The sequence below is a fragment of the Haemaphysalis longicornis genome, unplaced genomic scaffold (genome assembly GCF_048455015.1).
Source record: "Haemaphysalis longicornis isolate Haplotype H1 unplaced genomic scaffold, Haemaphysalis longicornis Haplotype H1 scaffold_1, whole genome shotgun sequence".
NCBI classification, from domain to species: Eukaryota; Metazoa; Arthropoda; class Arachnida; order Ixodida; family Ixodidae; genus Haemaphysalis; species Haemaphysalis longicornis.
This window is the reverse complement of record NW_027526203.1, coordinates 474,841,111-474,866,477: the sequence shown is the minus strand read 5'-3', so window position 1 is coordinate 474,866,477 and position 25,367 is coordinate 474,841,111. Positions and strand designations below refer to the sequence as shown.

Genomic DNA, 25,367 nt, shown 5'->3' with positions numbered 1-25,367 from the left:
CACAAAAAAAATCAATGCACTGCGCTCTTTCTTTGTATCACGCGCTCTTTCACGTACTAAAATAACAAATACAAGTTTTCCAGAAATAGAACCTTATCTTTTTAAATATGCGTGACAACAAAAATAAAAATTACTGATGTGCAATGAATTCACTTGCGCTTCACAGCGGCCCCAGTCCACGTCAAAAATTAAACGGCTAGTAATTAATGGCACCTGTAACTACTTCTATCTACTGCATTGATGAGCGGTTGTAATTTTCTATTATACGCCTCACACAGGCTGCGAAGGCCGAGTTTTCCTCCTGCGCGCCCGCCCGCGCCACGGAAAGCGACCTTAGGCTAAGCGCGCCGCGGTGCGGCGGAAAGCGGCGAAGCGGCCTCTTCGGAATTACGCTCTCTCCGGGCGATTGGAACGGCCGGAGCAACGGCGCGCCGCCGGCAGCCGATCGCGGAGGCCACGATGTAACATTCCATGAAATAGTGAAGGGAGTGCAAAAAATTTTCGTGTTTTAGAAAAATATCAAGAATTAAAAAAGACGGTTCTGAACATATAAAAAAACTCGGCATGCTCTTAAAGGGCTGCTGAAGAGCTTTGCAAAAAAAATTTTTTTTTTTTTGGGGGGGGGGTATTCCTTTATAGTTTTCTTGACACTGAATTCAGAAAAAGTGTCTATTTCTTGCGAAAATACACCCAAACAGCCTTTTTTCGTGAAAGCAAACAACCCCTGCCCGGGGTGCGGTCAGAGCCCTGGCTGCCTTTCGCGATCGGGCAGCGGTAGATAGCGTCCTATTCGGAAGCCCCGGAGCTGCGGTGACCACTTGGCCTGAAGAGATCATTCTGTTCCCATTCAGATACGGGCCAGAAAATCCCCAGGAAAACGGAAGACGCACAAAATCTTTCCTTAGAGTAGGTGAGCTTGAAGGAAGCATAAATAAAACAAGTCTGCTTGCGGCAAGCTTCAAAAAGGAGTCTTCTTGAGCGACCCATGGCCGACTTTGGATTTTGGGATGCAGGGATCTTGTGCAGATAATGGATCGTTGCTTTCACTACCAGCGTGAACACACATTCCTAGCACAATTTTTTAACACACCATACCCCGCAGATCTCCAAATCGCCATCGCCTCAACCAACAAGTCGGATCAAGAGTGGGCCATCCAGCAGGTTCTCAAGGCGCTCGAAAGGCACGGACTCCGCAAAGGGGTCCCTGTCGAGTAGGGCTGCCCAAGAGGATGCAACGCACGGCCACGTTGAGGTCGGCCCGTCAACCGGGCTTTACCTACTGCAGGATTTACTCATAAAAGTCCTTTCCATCCATCCATCCATCAGACCCTTTCTCGGATGTGTAACTTTGTTTTTACATTCGGGCAGGCGGTAACAAGCCCTAGGGCATCACTTTGACATTTAACCCAATCTATGATTCACGTCACTATCTCATGACTATAACCAGGAAGCAATATTTAATTCGTCCCACGTAATTCCCCTCATCGAGACTTTAATTTGATACCTCACAAGACCTAGTGGCATCACAGACTTTTAACCGAATCTATGACTTACGTGACTATTTCATGACTATAACTAGGAAGCGATTTTTAATTTGCCCCACGTGATTCCCCTCACCGAGACCTTCAATTTTATACCTCACATGCCCTAGCACTTTGACATTTAACCCAATTTATGACTCACATGACTATCTCATGACTATAACTAGGAAGTGATTTTTTATTGGTCCCACGTGATTCTCCTCATCGAGACCTTTAATTTGATGCCTCAAGCCCAACTGGCATCAATTTGATTTCTAACCCAATCTATGACTCACGTGATTATCTCATGACTATAACCAGGCAGCAATTTTTAATTTGTCCCACGTGATTTCCTTTATCGAGACTTTTAATTTGATACCTCACAAGCCCTACTGGCATCACTTTGACTTCTAACCCAATCTATGACTCACGTGATTATCTCATGACTATCACCAGGAAACAATTTTTAATTTGTCCCACGTGATTCCCCTCATCAAGACCTTTAATTTGATACCTCATAAGACCTAGTGGTATCACTTTGACTTTTAACTGAGTCTATGACTGAGGTGACCATCTCATGAATATAACAAGAAAGCAATTTGTAATTTGTCCCACGTGATTCCTCTTCCCCTCATCAAACCTTTAATTTGATACCTCCCAAGCATTATTTTCATCACTGGCTTTTAACCCAATCTATGACTCACGTGACCATCTCATGACTATAACCACAAAGCAGTTTTTAATTTTTCCCCGTGATTCCCCTCAACGACACCTTTAATTTGATACCTCACAAGCCCTACTGGCATCACTTTGACTTCTAACCCAATCTATGACTCACGTGATTATCTCATGACTATCACCAGGAAACCATTTTTAATTTGTCCCCCATGATTCCCCTCATCGAGACCTTTAATTTGATACCTCAGAAGCCCTACTGGCATCACTTTGACTTCTAAGACAATCTATGACACGTGATTATCTCATGACTATAACCAGGAAACAATTTTTAATTTGTCCCACGTGATTCCCCTCATCGAGACCTTTAATTTGATACCTCACAAGCCCTAGTGACATCTCTTCGACTTTGAACCCACTCTAACGAATGAATAATTAACTAATTAACCTGAGTTGGGTAATTAACGTTTGGGCCCTACTGCCTTGGGAAAAACTCCCGGCGAGCAAAAACAGCGCTCGCGCGCAAAAAGAAAAAAGAAATCAAAAAAAGGTGCCGCAGCTGTCGGCGAGATGGCTAACTTGCTGTCCACAACCAGTGATGCCAATTTAGCGGATTTTCCGCTAAATCTGGCGGATTTCATTTTATTCTGACGTGGAAAACATTAGTCTAGCGGCTAGTGGATTTTTTGACGGGCCATTTTTATACATAGCGGATTTCTAGCGGATACGTCACGCAGTGCACCGATTCAAAATCGCCCTGCAAAAAACAATTTTCGTGTCCTCTAAAATGCAGAAATTGCTTCACTTCAGAGGTTAGGAGGGCTCCTGTTCACTTGCTTCGCCTATCTCAGACAAACAAATCCGTGAGGTTTCAAAACGGCTCTGAGACAATAGAAAAAATTCAAAACCAGTGGAGCAAAATCATCTTCCTGGACTGGAAGCAAATATCGTTCCCGCAGTCGTTCTGATGTGAAGTTCACTCCGATAAGGACGCCTGCAGCAAAAACCCGTTCGCTGAGCTGGCCGGATTCACCATGTCGATGCTCGTGCTGCCGTATTCAAATGCGGAAGTAGAGATGAGGTTTAGTCAGCTTAACATAGTAAAATCCAAGATGAGGAACAAGCCGAAGCCTGAAACAACAAACGCCATCCTCGTCGTAACAACGGGACTGAAGTGACGCCAGAAAAGTTGTTTTGATTGCAAACTTTCCGCAGCAGTTGCTAGTGCAATCGGGATATCTGCAACGTATGTGCAACCAAGTCACCTTTCTGGTCCCTCAACAAGTACCAGCGGTCCTGTGGAGATGGTGTCAGACGACGACAGCGTCGACGAAGACCTCGATGTGTTTTTCGTTGACCTGTGAGTTTTTTTTTTATCAGTGTGAACATTTAAAACTTTTAGCCTCTTCTGTGACGAGGTTGACCAATGACGACCACCGCAGCACTGAAACCTGAAGTGTTCTGTTAGACTCCTTGGAAGACCCTTTTATATATTATTTCAGCTCTCGTAGTTTTGGGAAGCTTTTAAGAATGATAAAGGTGTTTATCATACGAAATTGCACTGTTATTTTAAATACAATAGGCCCTAGCGGAAAATTTAGCGGATATGTTTTAGAATCTCGCGGAATCTGGCAGATTTTTCATTGCTTTTTAGCGGATGTCTGATGCCCAACGATGGCAACACTGTCCACAACTTCCGTTTTCCACTGCTACGGCAAAAAAATTACGCTAGTGTCGTGCGGCAAAGTCAAGGTTCCGGTCCCTATAACGGGGAAGCAATTTTTAATTTGTCCCACGTGATTCCCCTCATCGAGACCTTTAATTTGATACCTCACAAGCCCTAGTGACATCACTTTTACTTTGAACACACTCTAACGAATCAATAATTAACTAATTAACCTGAATTGGGTAATTAACGTTCGGGCCCTACTGCCTTGGGAAAAACTCCCGGCGAGCGAAGACAGCGCTCGCGCGCAAAAAGAAAAAAGAAATTAAAAAAAACGGTGCCGCAGCTGTGGGCGAGATGGCTAACTTGCTGTCCAGAACTTCCGTTTTCCGCTGCTACGGCAAAAAAATTACGCTAGTGTCGTGCGGCAAAGTCCAGGTTCTGGTCCCTATAACGGGGAAGCAATTTTTAATTTGTTCCACGTGATTCCCCTCATCGAGACCTTTAATTTGATACCTCATAAGCCCTAATAACAGCAATTTGACTTTTAACTTCATCAATGACTAATGAATTAGCATAAAATGGCAATTAATTAATATGAATCCGCGTTTCCCGGACCTAATTTCTGGCAAAAAAAAAAATGCGCGTGTCATATGAATAACATTATCACGGTAAAGAGCGATTGCACTTTTAAACAACACGGAAGTGTGCTCCACATGCACACGCCAGGACATGTCCCCACCATTTTTGCGATTTTCTTCCGCAGGTGGCACTGTTGAACGGCGCCAGCAGCACCACCTGTCCCACGTTCGGGCCCCTATCCTGATGGCGGTGAAAAGCAAAAACGCTCATGTACGAGATTCCGGCGCACATTAAAGATCCCCAGGTGGTCAAAATTAATCCGGAGCCCTCCACTTAGGCGCGCCTCATCGCCTGCGCTGCATCGGCGCGTTAAACCCTACAATCAATGAAGATACCTAACAGTGTCGGGATGCAAACATCTCCCTTGGACATGGAGGTGCTGAAGACACTCCCTTCCTTAGTGGGGTGAGGGTATCCTCGCGTGCCTCCCTCCTCTCTCATACGGGATTGTCGGGACGCACGCAAGCGATCTGTGCGTGGAGAGACCATCGGACGGCGCAACACTCAGTACGTCATGCATTTGGCCACTCTTTGCATCTGATGCTTTGGCTGCTGTTCCCTACATGCGCAGGGTCACGGCACCCACTGCGTCCATTTGCACATGCCTTGATTGTGTTAGGTCATTGTCTACGAAGTCCACTTGGTCTCTGGGCTTCTCGCCTTGTGCGGAGTTGACTCTCGTGTGCGCTGTGATGGCTTGCGGTGTTCAGGTCAGCAGACAGGTGCCAATGCCGCCCAGTCGAGCCCTGAGGCTTGCAATGTATAGCAGCCACCTTAAAGGGACCCTGCAACACTCTTTGAGCAGTGCAAGTAAACCTGCGCGACGTTTAGATTACACTGCCAGGAATACCTGAGCCAAATATTACACGTGCACGTGAAGCGGTGAGCGCACAAATCGATGTGAAAGACGCGGAAAAACCAACCGCTCTCTCTTCAGTTGTCCTCATTATGCATGGCCTAAGGGACGTCACATAGGCCATGGCTGCCCGATCGGCTGTCACTGGTCAACTTCGCGACTAGATTCTCCCATTTCCGTCGTCGTCATCGCTGTGTACGAACCTCTTCTATGCCTGAACCTGTAGGCACAGTTTTGCCGTTGCTTTTGTGTTTTGAGTGCGCGCGGAGTTTGAGTGATGAGCTCAATACTTCCCTTTAAACGGGACCACTCGACTACAAACGTTTATTGCTGCAAAAACGCCCTACCAGCCCGAGCGCACACTTGCGAGCAGGCACCCATGCCTGCTTTTTCGTGGCACCAGACCGGAAATAGGCCCCTCCGCGTTGCGGAGAAAAGGAGAAAACTACCCGGCATGTGATATATCGAAGGCCGGCGAAGAGAACGCCGCGCACCCCCCCCCCCCGGGAGAGAGCGCGCAGCATTCGTCGCGTTGCCCGCGGTCGAGTTGAGAGGGAACGATTATGCGCGATTTCTCGTCGCGCGTAGTTTCGTTAATTGTGAACGGATTTTCATAATTCTTGCGGGGGGAGATTTCTGGGACAATAGACTTTATCCCAAAATACATTACTAGTAGTCGATGGCAAGTGTTGCAGGGTCCCTTCAAGCCCCCTTCTCTTACCTCAGCGAGCGTCATGTTGGCATATGCAGGCAGATGCTAACTGCCGCCGATGCCGGGCAGGGATGACGCTGAAGGCTGATTGCCTCATGGGCTAGGTGGTGGTCCACGCAATAAACCCCTGTACTATGAAAGTTGTCCTTTCCCTTTGGAATGACTGGCGTATGTGCGGCGAGAGCCGTCCTTGCCTTTCAGCTTGGCTCGCTGGAACCCACGGTGGACAGTCTCTCCACAGTCGGTGATGTGAGAGAGTAATGAAAATAACAACGGCGCATTTTTCTATTCCAAGCAGGGGCAGTGAAATTTGATTTCAAATCGAATTTGAATCAAACAGTGTCGAATAGTGGCCAAAAAGATCGAATATCGAATCAAATATCGAATACTGAAGCTTTTAAAAGATGTGGGGGCCTCCTTGGCTCCCATGCGGTGACGTGGTCACGTGAGTGCTGGTTTCCTTGCTAGCCGTGCGTGGTGCGCCGTACCCACGCTACCATGTGACTTGTGAACGAGGATGCCGAAGGACGGACCCTCATTGGCCTCCCACCAGCACCCTCTTTCCCAGAGGAACCCCTTTTCCACCGTTCGGGAGCAGTCAATCGTTTCCGCGGGAGTCGGCTGGGTGATTCGGTAGGTGTCAGTCGGTTCAGGAGTGCTTACTCCAGCGGCCACGACGACTGAGAACCCAGTTGGCTCCAAAGGCTCTGTTCGGAGATTCCATCTTGACTGGTTGTCGGGAAGCCCCTCTACCCGCAGCTGCTCTGACAGACATCAGAGTCTGAGTCCCTGCGGCTTGAGCGAGCGAAAGGAGCACTACTCCCTGCGAGCGACAGTCATGTTGTCTGGTATGTACGCTGTCAATAAGCCTTGCTTGAATTGCAGGAGTCTGTCTAGCATGCGTGAGTACTCGAACTCGTGAATGAGTCTACAGATTTCGCTGGGGCTAGTGTACGGCTGATAGTACTTTCTCTAGCAAAGCTAGCAGCGGTTTTCTCTATCCCATACGTTAGCCCACAAAGAACAAGTACAGTGCGCGTCAGGCTTGTTTAGGGCAAGCGAGCGCGCGGCTTCGAAGCATGCTGGCGACGTCTGCTGATAGCCGCTGGGTTAGAGATAGCTTGCCTTTGCGCGTGCGTGGATCTCGGACACGCTCGGGCGGGTCGTCATTTAGCTTGGGCCTCTCAAATTTGCAGACGCCCTTGCCCGCTAGGTGCGCTTCTGTGCAGCAGTGCCAGGCGCAAGCGGTGGCACCGGAGATAAGCGCATAACTTGACGCTTGGCATTATCACACCAGTAAGTCACGTAATCGCAGAAAAGGTTCGACCGAAAGCACTGCAGTGCATTCTTGTTGCGTCATTTTCTTTTGGTACGCGTGTGATTCAGAAGATACGTGACTGCCCGCGGTGACATAGCACGGCGTCAAACAACGCGTCCATCTGGCCTGTCACCGCTCACGGCTGGCACTTTAAAAGATCAGCGCCCCTCGTGGGTGGTGGCTTCTGCGAATTAGAGTGGCCTATGCAAAACAACGACCGGCCCGACCCCGCCCGAGATCCGCGCACGCGCAATGGCAAGCTATCTCTAACCCAGCGGCTATCAGCAGATGTCGCTAGCACGCTCTGGAGCCGTGCGCTCGTTTGCCCTAGACAAGCCTGACGCGCACTGTACATTGGACACTAAAAACACTGCACATGTCCTTGGGCTCTAAATAAACTGAATGTCAAAAGAATTACAAATTATCATGAAGAAACACCAGCTGCTCAACATGACTTGGCTTCAGGCGCTCTCGCCGTGATGTCACAGGCAGTGGAAAACATGCGTTCACTGAATACCGCAAGGCAGTGCTGGCAATACCAGGGTACAGTGACGCCCCTTGCTCTCTCCAGTATATCAAAGGGTCATTCCTTCCTGGGGATCAGGGGCTGGACCTCCTGACTGTGGGGTCTTGGGTTATTGCACTGGCTTTTTTGGGACGCTCGCAGTTTGAGTTTCCCAGAGTGTTTGCAGGCTTTCATTAGGGCAGTCATGACTGGTCGATGGTTTGGAAAATCGTTCCTGCCTTTCAGACTGCTTTGAAGGACAGTCCATGCAAGCACATCAGATACCAACCTCTGCTGCCGGTAGCTCAACAGTCCGTGTATGGTCAAAAGAATTGATGCAGAAAATAGACTTGGGTCCCACAGCATTGCAAGTATCAAATCCTTTCGCTCCATAAAAAGAGGAAACCGGGACTTCAAGCTTTTAAGCATGTTTTTGCCAAACAGGCCTGCCCAATTTTCGATGTCCCAGTGTTCCTTTAGAATTTGCTCTGTTCCATAGAGAAAAGGAACAACCAACGAAACAGCACCATACTTCAGGGGCCGAATTCTCTAAAACGACGGGGCGTCGCTTTGAAACGACGGGGTAGCGCAATGCAAATGCATGTGCTCTGGGGTTGTGGCCGTCGCTTTGAGGACGGTGTGCACACAGTGAGAGCCGTAGAAAAGCACTGTGGCAAGGGCGCGAAGCGACGCCCACTGCCCCCCATCGTTTCACTTGTCGCTTCGCGTCCCTGACTGCCAGCTGAAAAGTGTGTCCCAAGCACTGGAGAGGGTATTGTGGCCATTGTCTGTGACAACACACACAGGCACGTTGCTGAGGTCGAGGGACCAGTCCTCGATGATTTTGGTCAAGCAGGTCTTGATGTTGGCTGCAGTGCAGCCTTCAGGCAGGTGAGTGCATGCTAGAGCAAATGCCTTGATCGTGAAATGCTGCATCATGTAGTGCATGTCAGAGCAATGTAACTTTGATTTGCCCTAGAGGTTCACATGTCAGTGGTGAATGTGATCAGCTCCACTGAGTTTGCCATGTCTGAAGCGATTTCATCCTTGGCAAATATGCTTCAGTACAGCTCTGGGATTGCTGTTCTTCAAAATGTAGCCCTACGTGGAAACTTGTACTGGGGCTGCAGGTGATTCAAGTCTTGGAATCCTTTGTTCTCAACGAACTCGTACGCCCGAAGACCTCACGATCACGTGCGATGAACATGGTCGCCTGTTTATTAGCCCTGTCCGACGTGAGGCCTTCTCCTATAGCCATGCAAGAGTCCTTAAATGCTTTTATGATCATGAAACTTCTGCGTAACGCCACGGCAGAGCTTCGTATGTTGACCATAGCTCCCGTGCAGCGACGCTGCGAGTCCAGTGCATGCAGCTTGGACCGCTGCTGCTGCATTGGCAGTGCGTTGGGTCATGATCTTGCTGTGGTGTTTGTTGTGCAATATACCTTTGCTCACTCATAGCAAATGGCAAACCATGTAAATTACTACGCCTTAGATGTGCTGCGTGCCTGGTAGCCACTCTGGTTATCAAAGAACATAGAAAAAAGCTTCGCTGTTCTGCTTCCCTGATGACCGCGAATAGCGTGACTGGTGCAAGTGAGCCATTCCATGGAAGTATACTGACACTTTCATTTTCGAGTCGAAGCATGTGCGCATGTGCGCATGTGCAAACAACACTTCGACTCCACAAATTTTATTTGAACCCACGGATTTTAAACCTGCCGGCATGTCTGATCCGAAGACATGGCCACGGTCCCAAGGAGTAAAACCACCTGCACAACAATCATTGTCGTCACCTAACAATGATGAAATGGGGGCTACTGTACGTATGCTGTCTTCTATGATATTTTTTATCGGTTAGACACTCTACCTATGCTCTCAGCTTAGCAGTCACACAAGGCTGTAATATCTACACCCCCCCCCCCCCCCCCCCTCACGCCCATTATGCTGCTTCCATTTCTATGGTGTTGTTTTTTGCTGTCCTTCCAACTGTAGATTTCTTTTAATATTATAGTACTGCCTCACTACAGGGGTGAGACAGCCCAAACAGATTTGGGAGCAGTTTTCGGAGCAGCAAAATTTCGATTTTGGAGCAGAAGAATCTTGATTTGGAGCAGTTAGGGACATTTAATACATCGTCTTGTGAGCTTAAAAAATCAGTATTTCAGCAATTTGCAGGGTCAAGTCACATTTCAATCAGTTTTGAATACACAGAACACTCAAACAGCCTTACCTGAAAGAGTTTTTAAGAGTATCACAAAGTACTAACTGCACTACCTTTTTCCTAACTGGTGATATTGTGTTGCGCCTGCACGCAACACTGACAACAAAACTGCCGTTAACATTAGAGAGTTTTAGCAGTCCGTCTGTTCTGTTGGTTACTTTGTTACCGGGTTGGCCGAACCGGTCTGCGCCTGCGCACGCGGAAGGGCGAGGAGGCGCGGACAAGGCGAAGGCAGGTCCGCGGAACTAATCCCCCTACGGCTACGAATGCCCAAGTGCCCAGACGAGTCCCGGTGAGCACGGTAACTACGTACACGACGGAACAGATGGACTGCTAAAACTCTTATCAAATTTAAGGGCTCCGCAATTGTGGCGTTTTTTTTTTTTTTTTTTGCTGTTTTAATGCTAAAGTTATTATTTTTGTAATCCCAGGCTGCGTTGTACAAACGACTGTAGTCACGGCAACAGTTGAGCAGCTTCAAGCTAACGGTCACATAACCCAACCAGCCTACCCGTTTCAGTCCCCGGGGCGCAGGTTAACCCTATGGTCATTTGAGTAGCATTATTGTTTAGCCACCTAGATTTTGGCATAAAATTTCACCTTGCATACATCAAGTGTTATAGTCGCGTGCTATGGCAACCGTGTAGTCCTGCAGCTATTGGGCGCTGCCTGAACAGGTCGCGGTGCCGCAGCAAAGCCCGCACCTTTCGTGTCGACCGTTCCATCCCCGAGGCTCGCGATCGCGCTTCGAAGCAAAGCAACACCTCAGCATTTTACAACAGCACAACCAGCCAAAAAATTCACTTCACGAACCCGATTATAGACGCACGCACCGCGTTTCGCACTCAAGGACAAACCACGCCGAAGTCGTAGGCCCCACATTTCAATTAACTTTTTTTCGAGCCGCCTAACTTCCCGTAACCTGGCACCAACCTCAAATCATATCCCCACGTTAACGTCATTGTTCAGAGCCACAACAGATAGAATGAATAAATAGACAGGAACCCAGCTGATAGCGTAAAATAAACCAGGGAAAATATCGGCGATACGCACTGAGCGCGTTGGTAGCAGCCAGATCAGGCGGCGGCCATGTTTGTTGCCACAGCGATGCCTAATCGGGAAGACCGTTTCAGCGAACCCGGACGGAAAGCGAATCGAGTTTTAGAAGCTATATCCGCTATCGCTTGCTTCGTTTCAGTCTTTCTATTTGTGCCATTTCTGTGTTTGCGATTGACCGACGATAAAAGCGGTGACCGGGATGCGGAGGCTTCCGTCCCCGCCGAAACTGACATGAGCATCAAAATCCGTGCCGTTGAGGCTCTTCTGGAGCAGTTTGGCGCAATTTTCGCCATTTTCGTGCTTTCGGAGCAGCTTGGCGCAGGAAAATGGAATTGTATCAGAAAGGCGCAATATGCGCAGCTGTCTCACCCCTGCTCACTATGAAATCACGCTGATGCAGTGCCACAATGCAGTGCCACAATGTGCCACAAAACACAATGCTTCAGCGAAGTTTTCGAGCACGGGGCATCATGGCGGTCGTATCTCGTAGCTCAATTCGGCCTCTGCAGTGCATGATGCATGACGGCACTGATGAACGAGTTTGGTGCAATAGGATGGCCCAGATAAACAAGTTTGGCACTAACTGGTGCAAATGGCGCAGCTGTTCCACCCCTGTACACTACATATAGGATAGTAGTAGCCTTGGAATAAAATAACACACTGTCGTTACTCTTAATACTCTCGCACAGCACCGACTGTGGAGAGACTGCCTACAGCAGGATCGAGTGAGCCAAGCCGTAAGGCAAGGATGGCACGTACACCAAACACTCCAAAGGGAAGCGACAACTTTCATAATACAGGGGTTTATTACATGGGCAACAACGATACAAAAACAACCCTGCACTGTGCCCCTAGCCTCTGGGGCAATCATCCGTTAGCATCTAGCCAGCCCATCATCGTGCGGCAGTTAGCGTCCCCCTGTGCATGCTGACGCGACCCTCGCTGAGGTAAGAGAAGGGAGCACCGCACGAATGCGGGTCCCCAAGACTCACCAGACATCCTAGGACAACGAACTAAAGCAATCAAGGCACGCGCAAATCAACATGGTGGGTGCCGTGACCCTAGGCATGTCGGAACAATGGCCAATGCATTAAATGCCAACAGTGGCCAAATGCATGACATACAAAGTACGCCGTCCGATGGTCTCTCCCTGCAGATCCCTCGTGCATGTCCTGAGGCCCCCGCAGGGAGACAAGGGAAGCACGCAAGGATAACCTTGCGCCACTAAGGAGGGGATTGTCCTCAGCGCCTCAGTGCCCCAAGAGGAGGGGTTTGTGCCCCCATATTGGTGAGGAACTTTCTTGCTCCTATGGGCAAAGCAAAACTGCCCAAAGAACGACAAAAAACAAAACGACATGGGCCTCCTCCTTTCCTCTTGCTCTCGCCTTTTGGAAGCCCACTGGCTTAGCCTGTTTCCATGCGGCTAAACCTTGTGGTGGTAACCAAGCGCTGCGTGCCAACCAAGTGTCTTCGGGCAAAGCACGCTTTCCAGGCAGCCACAAAAATGAAATTCTAAACTTATGTACTAAATTCTAGAGGCAATTCTAAACGGCCCCATTCGACACAGCCAGGTTCAACTGCACAGCTCCTAACGGAGTGCCTCACTCAGCAGGAGAAACTGCACTCACATGGGCATACAGCCAGCTAGCCAGGCGGCGCAAGGAGAGCTGGGCACAAAGCACGACCGCCCGGTCTTGCAGCAGCCCGGGCAGGCAGCGCAGCACGGCACCCAGCACGGCACCGTCAGTCTTCTCCTGGGGGGCGGGGAGAGCAATGCAGGGGCGGCCCTGGGAAGGCACTCCCGCCACGCACCTCTCGCAGGCAGCACAGCAGGGCCTCCATGGGCTCCCGCAGGCACAGCTGCTGCTGGGCCGCCTCGCTCCCACACGGGCTGCCCTCCCTGCACAGGGCGTGCATCAGCGCTCAGGACCAGCAGGTGGGACAGGGGCACCCTTCACCTGAAGGTGCAGCTCAGCCGCGCGCTGAAGGTAACCCGCCCCGTGGCGGGGTCGTGCAGGCCGAGCTGGTAGTGGGGCCCTGTGCGCAGGGCACCCAGGGCCTGCACCAGCCGCACCTGCAGGGGCACCAGCTCGGGGTGGGCCTCCAGGCCGCTCTGCAGCCGCAGGTGCTGCGACAGCAGCTGCACCACCCGCACCGCCACGCCGGGCTGCCCCGAATGCACCACGTGCACCTGCACACGCCCGCCCGGCATCAGCCGTGGAGCCCACTGGCTCGTCCCCCGCTCCCCCTCACCTGGAGCAGGTGGACGAGGCCCTCGACAGCCGCTTCCAGGACTGCCAGGCCCTCCTCCTCTTCCAGCCAGCCCGCACCCCGTGCCAGCACCTGCACTGCCCCCCGACACGCTCCCGTGAGTCGGCGTCCCACCTCTACTCGGCCCACATGCACAGGGAGCCCCGACAGAAGAGTCGCCCCCAGCTCAGCCAGCCCGCTCAAGTTGAGAGATTACCTTCTGTGTCCGACACTGGGAACACTGGGACGCCCAAGGGGCAGCAGGAGGAGAACCTGCTGCCCGGAACAGAAGCAATTTACACAAAAAGCCTCAGCCGGAAGACTGTCAGGCACACCTGGCCGATTCCACGAGAGATCAAACATGTGCACATCTTGGTTTCTTGTCATATTTTTACGAGTTATGCACCAGCCAGGGAATAGCCTGCACTCCATTTTCCTCTAGTATGCATACTTTGCGAGGAAAAAAATTGCAAAGGTGGCGCGGGTGATGCGTAGTTTTCGGCGGCTACAGTTTTTTCCAACTGGAGCTTTGTGTACGGCAAAGTGTAATTGTTCCGACTAAAACTTGTTTGAAAACAAAAACTACACCAAAATGACAAACAGTTCAAAACAAACTTTGTGTTGTGCTGTGAACAAAAAATCTAGAAAAAAATCGTGAAATCAGACCAGACACGAGATTGGCGCTCGCTTTGACGCCCCTATCTCTGTTATCTGCAATAGTGACTGACTTGTAGGCGGTAGATAATGTTGGCCAGATATTTCTAAACGGATTTGTAAAATACTGCTCGTCTAGAAGACATATCAATGTGTGGGACAATCTGCTGCACCCGCACATGTAGCAGAGTGAGGAGAATGAAGCGCTCTGGCCACGCCTCGTGCCATGCACCCGACGTCATGCGCGTGTCCCCGGGCAAGCATTCCATCCAACGCAATGCACACAAAAAAAGTGACTGCTGTGCTTTTACTAAAAATGCACAACTTCAAAAATCAAATTAAAAAATACCCGATCTCAATTCTCTTCGAAACTGGGAAAGTGAACTCCTCAAGAGGACCAGCAACACTGATAAAAACATGTTGCATTACATTGTTCACAGTGAAGCTATACGCGGCCGAACTCTCGCGCTCGAGACGCATCTCTGTGTCGTGTGCTCCGCTACTAGCACTGCTTTCCTGGCTTGACGCAGCGAAAGAAAAATTTCTGTTCATATTCTGCGGCCACACCAGAGAATTTTCAACCTTTTCAGTTCCTATAAAAGAGAAATCCACGCTTTTAACCATCTGCATTTGCAATGTTTCACTCAACGAGCACTAGCACAGCTATGCCTGCGGTGAAGCACCGACAAAGGGCGCACCTTTGCGGGCATCACTTTTCTTTTAGCGAAAACAAAGGGTTTTCTTGGTGTGACAACTGCAGCGCCTGACCCCGTACCAGGCAGGTGCAACTGAGCGGATGCTCTGACCCCCCTATCGTGACAAACCAACTCCATCTCCTCGAAAGGCGCATTTCCACGGGCAACGCATGTTGGGCGCACTCTAACAAAGAAATCTGTCTTTGCTGAGGGTACAGATATACCAACTATGGAAATAGCCAATAAGGCAGTGAGCTTCTGCGCATGGACAACCAAGATGCCAGCAGCAGCTGTGACACGCCCGTCCTGAGAGATACCGCAAGCGCGTGAAATTATTGTAAGGCTAGGTAGATCTAACAGGTTGAGCTGTCCAAAATCTGTTTTGTAGTTTTGTAAGGCAGTCCGGTCTATTCTTTGGTTGCACAGCACAGCAGCAAGGGGGACTTTTCATTTTCCCCTAACAAGAAATTTGGTGTGCTGTGCTTGAATGTGTGAACGTCCAAGTTGTAACGAAAATGCTATAAGCATTTCACTTAAATTTTATGGTTATGATCATGTCTTCCGAGAGGCTTAAATAGGAAAGAAATGCTTTTGAATCTCAGCCACATCATCCAGCAAATTACCAGGCGTCCGCATTATTTTCCTTTAATAAATGCCTTCATGCCAAAAAGCTCACACCTACGAATTCTTCTGTTTAAGTATTTTCCTGGTGCTGTGACCAAAACTCTGTTGAACAGTCGATCCCGGATATAGTGAATTCCAAGGGGATGGCGAGATATTTCGATATATATTAAAGGAGCCATGAAGAGAAAATGCAAGTTGGTTTTATTCGAAAGATTTCGTGTTTTATAGTGCCCCTAGCGCTTGTCCGGATACAAACAGTGCTTTATTCACTGAGAAATTAAACAATTTAGGTTAAAATTTTGATTTTCCCGCTCAATCGTGCGTTTTCGTGGTCCCAAATGACATCACAGGAACCGACCGCTCTGCAGCCTAGAGTACCTTCATTCACGCATCCGCCGTACAGGGTAGAGACACGTATACGCTGGCGCCGCCATTTTCGGTTGCTCGCTCGCCGCCGAAGCAAGTCATTGTGTCAAAACCGCGCTAAAATTATCGCCGCAACGCGTTTTACTGAAGAAGTTTGAATCATATTGTCTGTTTCGCGTTGCTAGGTCTCGTGGAAAACGAAAAGAATAACGCGTTGAGCCCGTTGGCCCAATTGCGGCGGCACGGGTTGTCTCAAAGGTTGTCTCCACCCTGTACAGCGGTGTTGGTTTGTTCCCGCGTTTCTTTACGTTCCGTAACCTAGATGGCGCCACCATACCGTGGCAAGCGTTTGGTTTGTTTTTGCCCGCATTTAAACCTGGCTTGTTTTTGTTCTGGGAGAAAATATTCGTTCCCTGAAACAGTGCTCGCTCGACAAATGGGGTCACGTAAGACACCGTTGCTTGCGTCAATCGGCCAGTGTCGTCTGAGACAACCCCAAGCCCCGTAGTGCTGTGCAGCTAAACCAAGCATGCTGTGCGCAGTACGAACAGCAGAACGCATCAGTACTTCTATGTTTACATGTGCTTTCGTAACTTCCACTGTTTGTCCCATCATTCTTATTGCTTTGTAAAGAATGTGCCCTAAATTTAAGCGCAAATCGCTCGTTCGTCTAGTTTGTAAGCTCTACCTAATTTGCGTCTGCTTCTGCCAGCCTCCGCCAATCGCAGAGCTTAGCTCATGTGACATCATAGGTTCTGTTGCGGGAAATGAGCTGGTGGGTCGCATGACCATTCCCGTTTTTCCTAATTATGTAGCTTATTTGAGCGAAGTTTACGTTAAAAATGGTGTCAGCATGATTCTAACGAGACAATCTTTTGAATGAACCAAACTTGTGTTTTCTCTTCATGGCTCCTTTAACAATTCGAAATATAAAATATGCCCATCTCAAGCTTATCTGAAAACTCCACACATCACTAAGAGCCTTCCGATGTCGCAACAAGCGGTAGCTTCCCGCTTGGTTCCTCAAAGAATGGAAACTTTATTTGGCACGGAATAGGCCACTGGCCACCCCTTTGCCAAATAAAGATTTATACATATGAACATTTAGAATGGAAAAAGTCCATGGGCTTCGCTTGTTTATCTTCTGCGACATGAAGTTCACCAAACTGTGTTCAAGCTTACTAACGCCATTCAAATGAGAAAGCTCGGCGCCGTCCAAAGCGCCACCATGGCCATGGATTACGGTGAATGTTGACGCAAGCTAGGCTGCCATAGAAGATTGGGAACGTCAGCCAGGTCACTAATAAGGTCCACTTCTTCCATGACGGCGGCCGCTGCACCACTGCGATCCGTCACAGCCTGCCCATGGTCGTCAAAACTTGCACGCTGTTGCAGCAGCCAGAATGGCGCATGGGAATGCTGACAGCCCTATAATTCACTCCCTAGGCACTCAATGCCACCGTCTTCGGTGCCCAAACATCTCTCGTCTGGAGCCACAACAGAACCGTTTTACTGAACCAGTCGCAGGAACACACACACAACACGCTCCAGAATGGCCGGGCTGCACTGCCTTCGCCTTATGTCAGCTTGCTGCACAGTGTCGTGCTCAAACGTGCTGCGAGGAATTTCAAATTTTACATACATGCCTCTGCAACCAACAGCTACTTTTCACTGGCCTCCACCGTTCTGATGATGCCTGCCTTCGTCGCTAAATCCAAACTCTTCCGTTGTTTTCTTGCCCATCACTCCCAAGACATGTTGCCGCGAACAAAACCAACACGGACCCCGCCGCACCGGTCTCCATGCCAGCAGAGCCGCCGCTCGGTCACAACGCCTCCCGTGGTTCTACCCTTCCCCTTTCGCATCCGATCACACCCGAAGTTCTCACTGCCATGAGGTTATCCCCATGCTAGCGCATCGAGCAGGTCAAGCAAGTGTTGGAGGCATAGAGTATCTTACTAAGTATTGAAGCCACGCACAAGAAGTCATCATCATTTCCCACAACTCCATCAGGAGAAGCGCGCTTTGAGGGTTCGATATAAGGAATGTAATGGTGAATGGGCCATGGAAAAAGGCACTACTTTATATGCATCTTCATTACTCAAGTTTATCTGAATCCTCCTTTTTTCAGCCCACTCTTTATGCTTGAGGAATGATTCAGAGCACTGGGCTGAACGCACTGCCACTTTGTCAAAATATTCAGCTAGAATGTTTGCTTGCTCGGCAAGGCCTTCGTTACCATCAAAAGTGGTACGGTAAATGCACTGCAAGTGCCACTCACTTTCCTGACCCTATTCCAGACAATTTTCGCGCCAACGTTACTACTTATGGAACTTGCATAGTCCTGCCATGAAGCCCTTTTCGATTGCCGTCTAATCTTGCGTGCCTCTGCTCTGAGTCACTTGAAATTCACTGGACATTCAGCAGTGGGGTAGTGTCGGAAACAGGACCATGCGCAGTTTTGCTTCCCATGGGCGTCCCTGCAATCAGAGTCCCACCACGGCTTTGACCTCCTGGGGAGTGTCCCAAAGGACTCGGGAATGGACACTTTTGCAGCTTCCAAGAGCCGTGATGTGATTAGGCTGCAAGCTTCATCCGCACTCAAGCCCCGCACTTCATGCAAATCAATTTCAAATGTCTATTCGAACAGACACCAGTTGGCCGCCTCTAACTTCCACCTTTCGGTGCGCTCTGGTAGCATGGGTACTGCTGTTGTTGAGTCCAGAAAAACTGGGTAGCGGTCACTCCCGAGAGGATTTTGGAGTGTTCACCAAGTGAAAAAGGCACTTGGGGATGACATTACAAGAGAGATGTTGATGCATGATTCAGTGCGGGCTGATGAGCAGAGGTAAGTGGGACTCCCATTATTGAATAAATGCAAAGGAGTTGCCGACACTACAGTCTCGATAAGTCGGCCTCGTGTGCGACTCCGAGCACTTCCCCACAGTACACTGTGTGCACCGAGATCCCCTAGCAACAGGAATGGCTCAGGCAACTCATCAATGAGTCTGAACAGAACGTTCTGGGTCACTGAAACGGTTGGTGGAATATACAAGGAGCAAATCGTGAGGGCTATTCCAATGTGTGTTCTTAAGGCTACCGCCTCCAAGGTGGTTTTAAGCTTCAGTTCATTTGTTGGGATCGACTGGGGAATGACGATTGCCACTCCTCCAGAAGATACAAGAGAATTTGTCCTGTCTTTGCGGTAAAGATTGCGTTTTCTGAATGGATTATTGTGCATAGAAGACAAATGAGTTTCCTGCAGACGGATAATAGGCGGTAGGGACTTCTCCAACAATTTGTGAATGTCATCGATGTTACGCAATAACCCACGACAGTTCCATTGTATAATTCCTATTATACCGGTCTTTTTGGGTTTGCTCTGCTGTATTCAAGGAGGAGTGGGTGAGGTCACGTCCATCTCCTCCTCTCCCTCTTTTTCACCGCCTCCTGTTGAATGCCCAGGCTTTCCGCGGCCCTTCGGTACCCTTCGAGGGTCAGGGGGTTCCCCAGGCCGTTGCCGCGCAGGAGCCGCACCTAAAGCAGTGCCACTTCCCGACGGCGCCTTCTCCTGGGGCGTGTCGACCGTCCCCCAAGAAAGGAGAGTTGACCATGCAGTCAGGGCAGAACCTGCTGAGTTGCGTGTTAGCCCCGAAGCCTCCTCCACCCCATCAACAGCCGGTACACCGGCTTCTGGCCCACGTTGTGTAGGGGGTTGCGGCAGCACTAAGCGGTCCACTGAGCGATCCACTTGGTCCACTTGCGTGGGCAGAGTCAGTGCCGGGTGTTGGGGCAGCCCAGCCTCTGGGACAGGAGGGGGCCGTACCGCCGGCACCAGGTCCTTCAGCTCAACCTGCGTGCCTACAGACACCAGAGATGGCGCCAGCCCTCGCCGCACCACCTCCGCAAAAGTTCCCTTTTGCTGGAAACTAAGCCTTTTCTTAACCTCGGCGTATGACACATTCTGTGTGGTTTTGATGGTCATTACTCCTTTTTCATTCTTCCAAACCGGAGAGGATCTGGAGTTACACACCATGGTTGCCAAAACAGTTAACACAGTGGCGTTCTTTTTCGTATCTTTCGTTTTCGTGCGCTTTTCCTCCACACATAGCACGTGTGGGTTTGCCGCGACATAATCCAGACAAGTGACCTTGTTGATCCAGAATTGTTGGCACTGAAAGCACCGCCTTGGATTTGGGATGTAGGGCTGCACTTTGCAACGCAGATACACTGCATTCACCAAGTCTGGTGGCATGGTCGAGTTGAATGTTAGCACTACATGTCTGGTCTTCATTTTTCCGTTTTTCCTGATCAGTATTCTGCTTGCGGTGACCCCTCCTTGCTCTGCCAGCTCATTTTCGATCTCTGCGTCAGAGCAGTGAAACAGCTCAGACTCAGAGACAACGCCCTTGGAGAAGTTCAGTGAGCAGTGTATTGTCACTGCCACATTCGTGTCTTCGATTTTTTTCACTTTATTCTCTGGTGTGCACTTCTACCAGCACATCACCATTCTGGAGTTTTCTAGCATTGTAATTCTTCCCAACTAGCTGATTGAGTGCCTTGGCGATTGCAAAGGGGGATTTCATCTGCATAGGCTTGTCTACTCCTTGAACGACAAAGAATCGTGGGAAGTTGTCACTGTTTTTTTGTGTGACGTATTCAGCAAGCGCTTTGGTCCGGGCCCTCTTCAGGGACCGATCAGGAGGTGTTTTGCGTTTAGCCATGTTGCCAGCTAGTTTTTCGGTAGCAAGGCTGGCCGCCCACAACGGAGCCCAACCAGGGGAGCGTGCAGGTATTCACACGCTAGCTATACGTGGCCACTATAACTTCATGAAAAAATCTAGGTAGGCCATTTTGCACAAGGTTAACCCTTGCCTCCTGAGTGTAAAAGGAAAACACAGGAAGAGGGTAGGTGACAGGACAGACATGGACAGATGACTTGACAGAAAAAGAGAGGGAGGGGGATCGGAAAAGGCGACTGGCTGATTTCCCCAGGGCAGGTCATTCCTGGAGTACCGTCTGCAGAAGATGGGGGGCCAAAATGGTGTGTTGCTGCCGCCAGGGGGCTTTAAAGGTCCAAAACAACCCTGGCTTTGGCTCAGCCACCAGGATGCCCTTTTCCCTGGACACGGCTAAGCCACGCACAGCCAGGGCGTGGGTGGGTCCAGACCACATGGGCTCGGGGTCTGCGGTGTCGCCACTACCGTCACCTTGAACACACAAGGTGCCCCGGCGGGGTGCCAGAAGAGATACCAACAGGGAAACGTCACAGCACGAGAGTAACCTTGGCAGGCCACTAGATAAATGCCACCAGTGTAGAGCGGGAGCAAGCTATCAACCACGCAGCCATGGCTACCAGCAGTTTCCCTGCAACACGCTCAGGTGAAGGAAAGCGTCCTTTCATGGTCATGGACTGACTGCAGAGTGCAGAGTTGCAAGTATGGCTTTGGCACTCGAGGAATTCCGGCCGTGCAAATCAAAGAGCCGCTTGTTGTCACTGGACGCCGTGTACTCCGAGGGCCCTCCCTATTACTGCCACCCCCAATGGCTTGCAAGCAAGATGTCGCCCAACAACTAGCTCAGGCAGGTGCAGCGGAGGAGGCGAGGATGTTGGTCCCTCTATCTGGGCCAGAGGGAGCCGAGTGGACGCCTGGTCGGTGCCTTTCCATGGCACCAAAAGCTCAAAAGCAACCCTCCCACGGAGGCAGCCCGTTCACCTCAAAGCACCTGCAGCGTACAATGCTCCACCACCAGTGGTAGGGTACAGTTCAAGAGCAGTGGGGGTGCCCCGACCTTGGCCAGCAGGTCGAGCAGCTGGGCCGTGTGCTCGGCAGACAGGTCGTCGCGAAGCAGCACCTCGGCCAACAGGCGCACCCCGTGGGCTGCCACGATGGGCTGGGTCTCCAGTGGCGAGGCGTACGGCACCAACAGCCGCTCCACCAGCTCGTCTGCCTGTGGGGGGAAGGGGGGGGCGTGACCAGGAGGGGCCTGCGGGGTCCCTCCTTCCCCACCTGGCAGAGGTGCCGGTGGCTGGCCACCAGGTCCAGCAGGCGCAGACGCACTGCGGGCGGGGCTGCCATGCCTGGGTCCATGAAGCGCTCCAGCAGCTCGGACAGCTGCTCCATCCAGTGCAGGGGGTTCAGCTCGGCCTGCTTGGCCCGGAACTCCAGCAGCCGCACCAGGGAACCCTCCTGGCAGCAGAGGCTCCCGCTCAGCGAGTTTGCGACACTGGCAGCGTGCGAGACGCGTGGAAAAGCAGCACCCAGTGAGAAGGGAAGACGACATACGGGGCGCAGGCCGGCCGCACGGTCAACCAGCTGGAAGAGGCGCACTTCGCTGCCCTCAAAGGCACCCGCATCGTAGGCGCGCTCCACACGGCTCAGCAGCTCATGGGCCATCTGCTGCAGCTGGCGGCAGCCGGGCTGGCCCTCCTGCGAGGAGCAGCAACCATCCCGCCTGCCACCAGGACCCAGCCCACAGCGCCTCTCACCTGGGGAAAGGCAAGCAGTGCGTCGAGCAGCTCCAGCACGGCGTCCCAGGCCAGGGCCCCTCCCGGCAGGGGGGGCCCCCCCTCTGGCAGCAGCCACTGGAGGCAGACCGCCGCCTCGTAGGCCACCGACGGGTGCCCGCTAGCTGCCAGGGCCCGGCCCAGCGATGGCAGCACCCCGGCAGCCGGGTACTGCAGGGAGCCCACAGCGCGGGGGCTCCACAGCGCCGCCCCCACAAAGAACACTGCTCCCTTGAGCAGGGTGGGGTCACCCCCATTGGCCCTGCACCCACCCAGGGGCACATGCCACACACCAGTCACAGACACGTCGTTGACAAGTCTCTGTCAACTGAAGCACTTTAATGGGTCATTGCTTTTACACTCGAACATTTTTTGCATGGTATGCCAGATCTCAATACAGTCAAAACCACTTATAACAAACGCAGCAATTCCACAAAAAGTCACCGTTATATCAGTATCTCATTATATATCGACTTACCTTTAAAAATAAGGAGAAAGACAACTAATGAGGCGTGCTACCTTTTCGCCCCTCGGTCTGAAATCGGGGTAACAGAGAATAAAAGCAAAGTCCTTTGCTCTCTGCAGCAGCACGGGACTGGTGATAGGGGTGTTTCTCCCTTGGACATCTAGAAACCATGTGTACGGCGTCTTCTACCTCCTTGTACATCGCCTCACGTAAATTCTTCTGTTTCTTCTCATCGCCATTGAGGTTCACTGATTCCATGATCTTCTTTTTGTCTTTCCCAATAGTTGAAACTAGAGACGCCAACAGTTCATACTTCTTGGAGACTTCAGCATTTCTTACCCTTGAGTGTATCTCGCGAATGATGTCCAACTTGGTGTTGACATCGATGGCTTTTCGTTTCTTTGGGGCTCGGCCCTCATTTGCAGCCATTATGCTCCACCGGTAGTTGCCAAGCCGACTAATTCAACATTGAAGTATGAAAGAAGAGCGCCCACGTCCAAGAAAGAACCCACAAACGTAGCAGCGCCATCGCCACAGGCCACCAGCTCAATGTAGCCTCAAGTAGCCTCGCACAACGGCAAGCCCTCCTACGAACCTCCCATACGAGGCTTCATGATGCTATTCGCCAAGGAGCATAGGGTGTTTGCACAAGAGATCAGACAGGCGTGTCCGATAGACATCTTTGATTTTGATGACAACATTATGTATAGCTCCTTGTGCACGGGGGAAAACTTATTGTGGGGAAAAAAAATTTCCCCTTTCTCCGAAAAATTCCCAAAGCTGGCTCGGGTCACTGGCGCGTTGAGCAGTTTGCGGAAATTTTGAAACTTCTACCACTGTAAAACAAAAACTGCTGCAGCTATCGCCCTAAAGACTTTGCATACTCTCAAATGATTCACTGTATTCGTGTTTGGCATGCAGAGAGAATTTTTAAAATGAAAATTCCCAAATTAAAAAATATTTTGAAAATTGCCGAAATGTGGGACCGTTTTCCTCTGCAACTAAAGAGCTAGGTGGTTCAAATTTTTTAGTGTTATTCTTTAATTTTTTTTAAAATCTTCATGCAAATTTTTGTTTATGTGGTCAAAACGGTTATATTTCAAAAAAGCACTCTACCGCAGCCAGGTAATGCATTTTGGTATATTTTGAAAGCCAATTAAAAAAAAAGGCCATCTTCGATCTTTCTCAAGCTCTCACAGATTAAAGTCAAGGTTGCTCTCTATCACCTACATCAAAAACATGTCGCACTATTTTCATTGACTTGCAGCTACAAAACTCCGAATACGGCCTTGTTAGCAGTATAGCGGTGTCATTCTCTTAAGAAAGAAGCTTATGACCGCAATGTATGGCGAGAAATGGCCATTACAAAGAGATAATCATTAAACAAGCATTGTGGTGAACAAGCTTTGTTGTATTCGACATGAATAGAGTACACTGCACATAAATCTTATGTTGAAACTCCTCCTCCCTAGCCCATGTTTGGTCGTGTGTATAATTATCGACTCGTCGTATCTCAACTGCGCAATTCGAGACCTGGCCTTTTTAAGACCACTGGGCTTTAAATGATTGCCAAATATTTTGGATGAAACACAACAGAGCCGTGGAGGGGTACAAGAATGTCTTTAATGAACCAAGACTGCATATCATCCTTTTGTTCAAGCCATATGCATTTCAGTTGTCTGATCTGGTACTCACACTTTCTTCAAACTTCGGGAACACCACCCGGGTGGAATTGTCTGTTCACTGAAAATTTGAGTCCACATGAACTGGTTCCTGAGGATCTCTGTGGCATCACATGCTACTGCAGAGCTCTCAGCACTGACAAGGCCGTACGTCTTCACTGTTGTTTGTTTGAGCATGAAGCAGGAGGCTGATCGAAGTGGCCAATGGCGAGTTAGCGACAACCAAAGCGTTTTGGATGCTAACAGCACCAGGGTGGCAGCCATCTAGTGACCTTGAATACAGGCCAGGATGTACTATTACAAGCAATGTGAAAGGGAACACAGGAACGCGCAGAAAATACCCTCAGACTCAGCTGTGAGTGATACGCAGCGGCCACAGTCGGAAACAAAGTGGAAAGGGGGACGCTGTTCTAACAACTGTTCCCATTCCCGCCGTGCGTCTTATCGGCGAAATGACGTAGGCTGCTGCTTTGTAGAAATGCCAGCGGGGTGGGAGTGCCAGCAGTTAGTGGAAGAGCGCCCTCCTTTCCCCCTTCGTTTTTCACAGCGCCATCCGGGCATCGCTCCGAGCCGGTTTCGAGGCTGTTTGCCACGCGTTCCTGCGTTCCCTTTCATATTGCTCATAATAGTACACACTGGTCGGTTGGCTCAACAGGATCTTCTGTTCCAATATCTAGATTTTTCACGCTATGAAAGTTCCTTTTTTCATTTCATTTCATTTATTCAGCCTTAAGGGCCCGAAGGCATCACACAAGGGGGGGTACATCGAAGTTGGAAGTTTCATACCAATGTAACAATATGAAGGCACACACTGATTACAAGAAAAAAGAAAAAAAGAAAAGAAACAAAAAACACGCATAAAAACAAAAATACATAATAAGCGATAAATAACTCCTGGGAGTACATTAAAAACACAACCAGTCCGGATCTCATCTTACCATCTCTG

General features: G+C 50.1%; 1 protein-coding gene across 3 annotated transcripts in view; it reads right to left on the bottom strand.

Annotated features, from left to right (window-relative positions):
- The window catches only part of Gig (TSC complex subunit tuberin), a 99,514-nt gene that overhangs the window by 44,424 nt on the left and 29,723 nt on the right, over positions 1 to 25,367 (bottom strand). For all 3 annotated transcript variants that reach the window (XM_077688227.1, XM_077688228.1, XM_077688229.1), the window contains 8 exons: positions 22,256 to 22,535; positions 22,053 to 22,196; positions 21,777 to 21,956; positions 21,559 to 21,717; positions 13,430 to 13,519; positions 13,135 to 13,367; positions 12,989 to 13,076; positions 12,805 to 12,930 (listed from right to left, as the gene is read on the bottom strand). In XM_077688227.1, the coding sequence (XP_077544353.1) occupies positions 12,805 to 12,930; positions 12,989 to 13,076; positions 13,135 to 13,367; positions 13,430 to 13,519; positions 21,559 to 21,717; positions 21,777 to 21,956; positions 22,053 to 22,196; positions 22,256 to 22,535 (1,300 nt within the window). The remainder of the gene's footprint in view (positions 1 to 12,804; positions 12,931 to 12,988; positions 13,077 to 13,134; positions 13,368 to 13,429; positions 13,520 to 21,558; positions 21,718 to 21,776; positions 21,957 to 22,052; positions 22,197 to 22,255; positions 22,536 to 25,367) is intronic.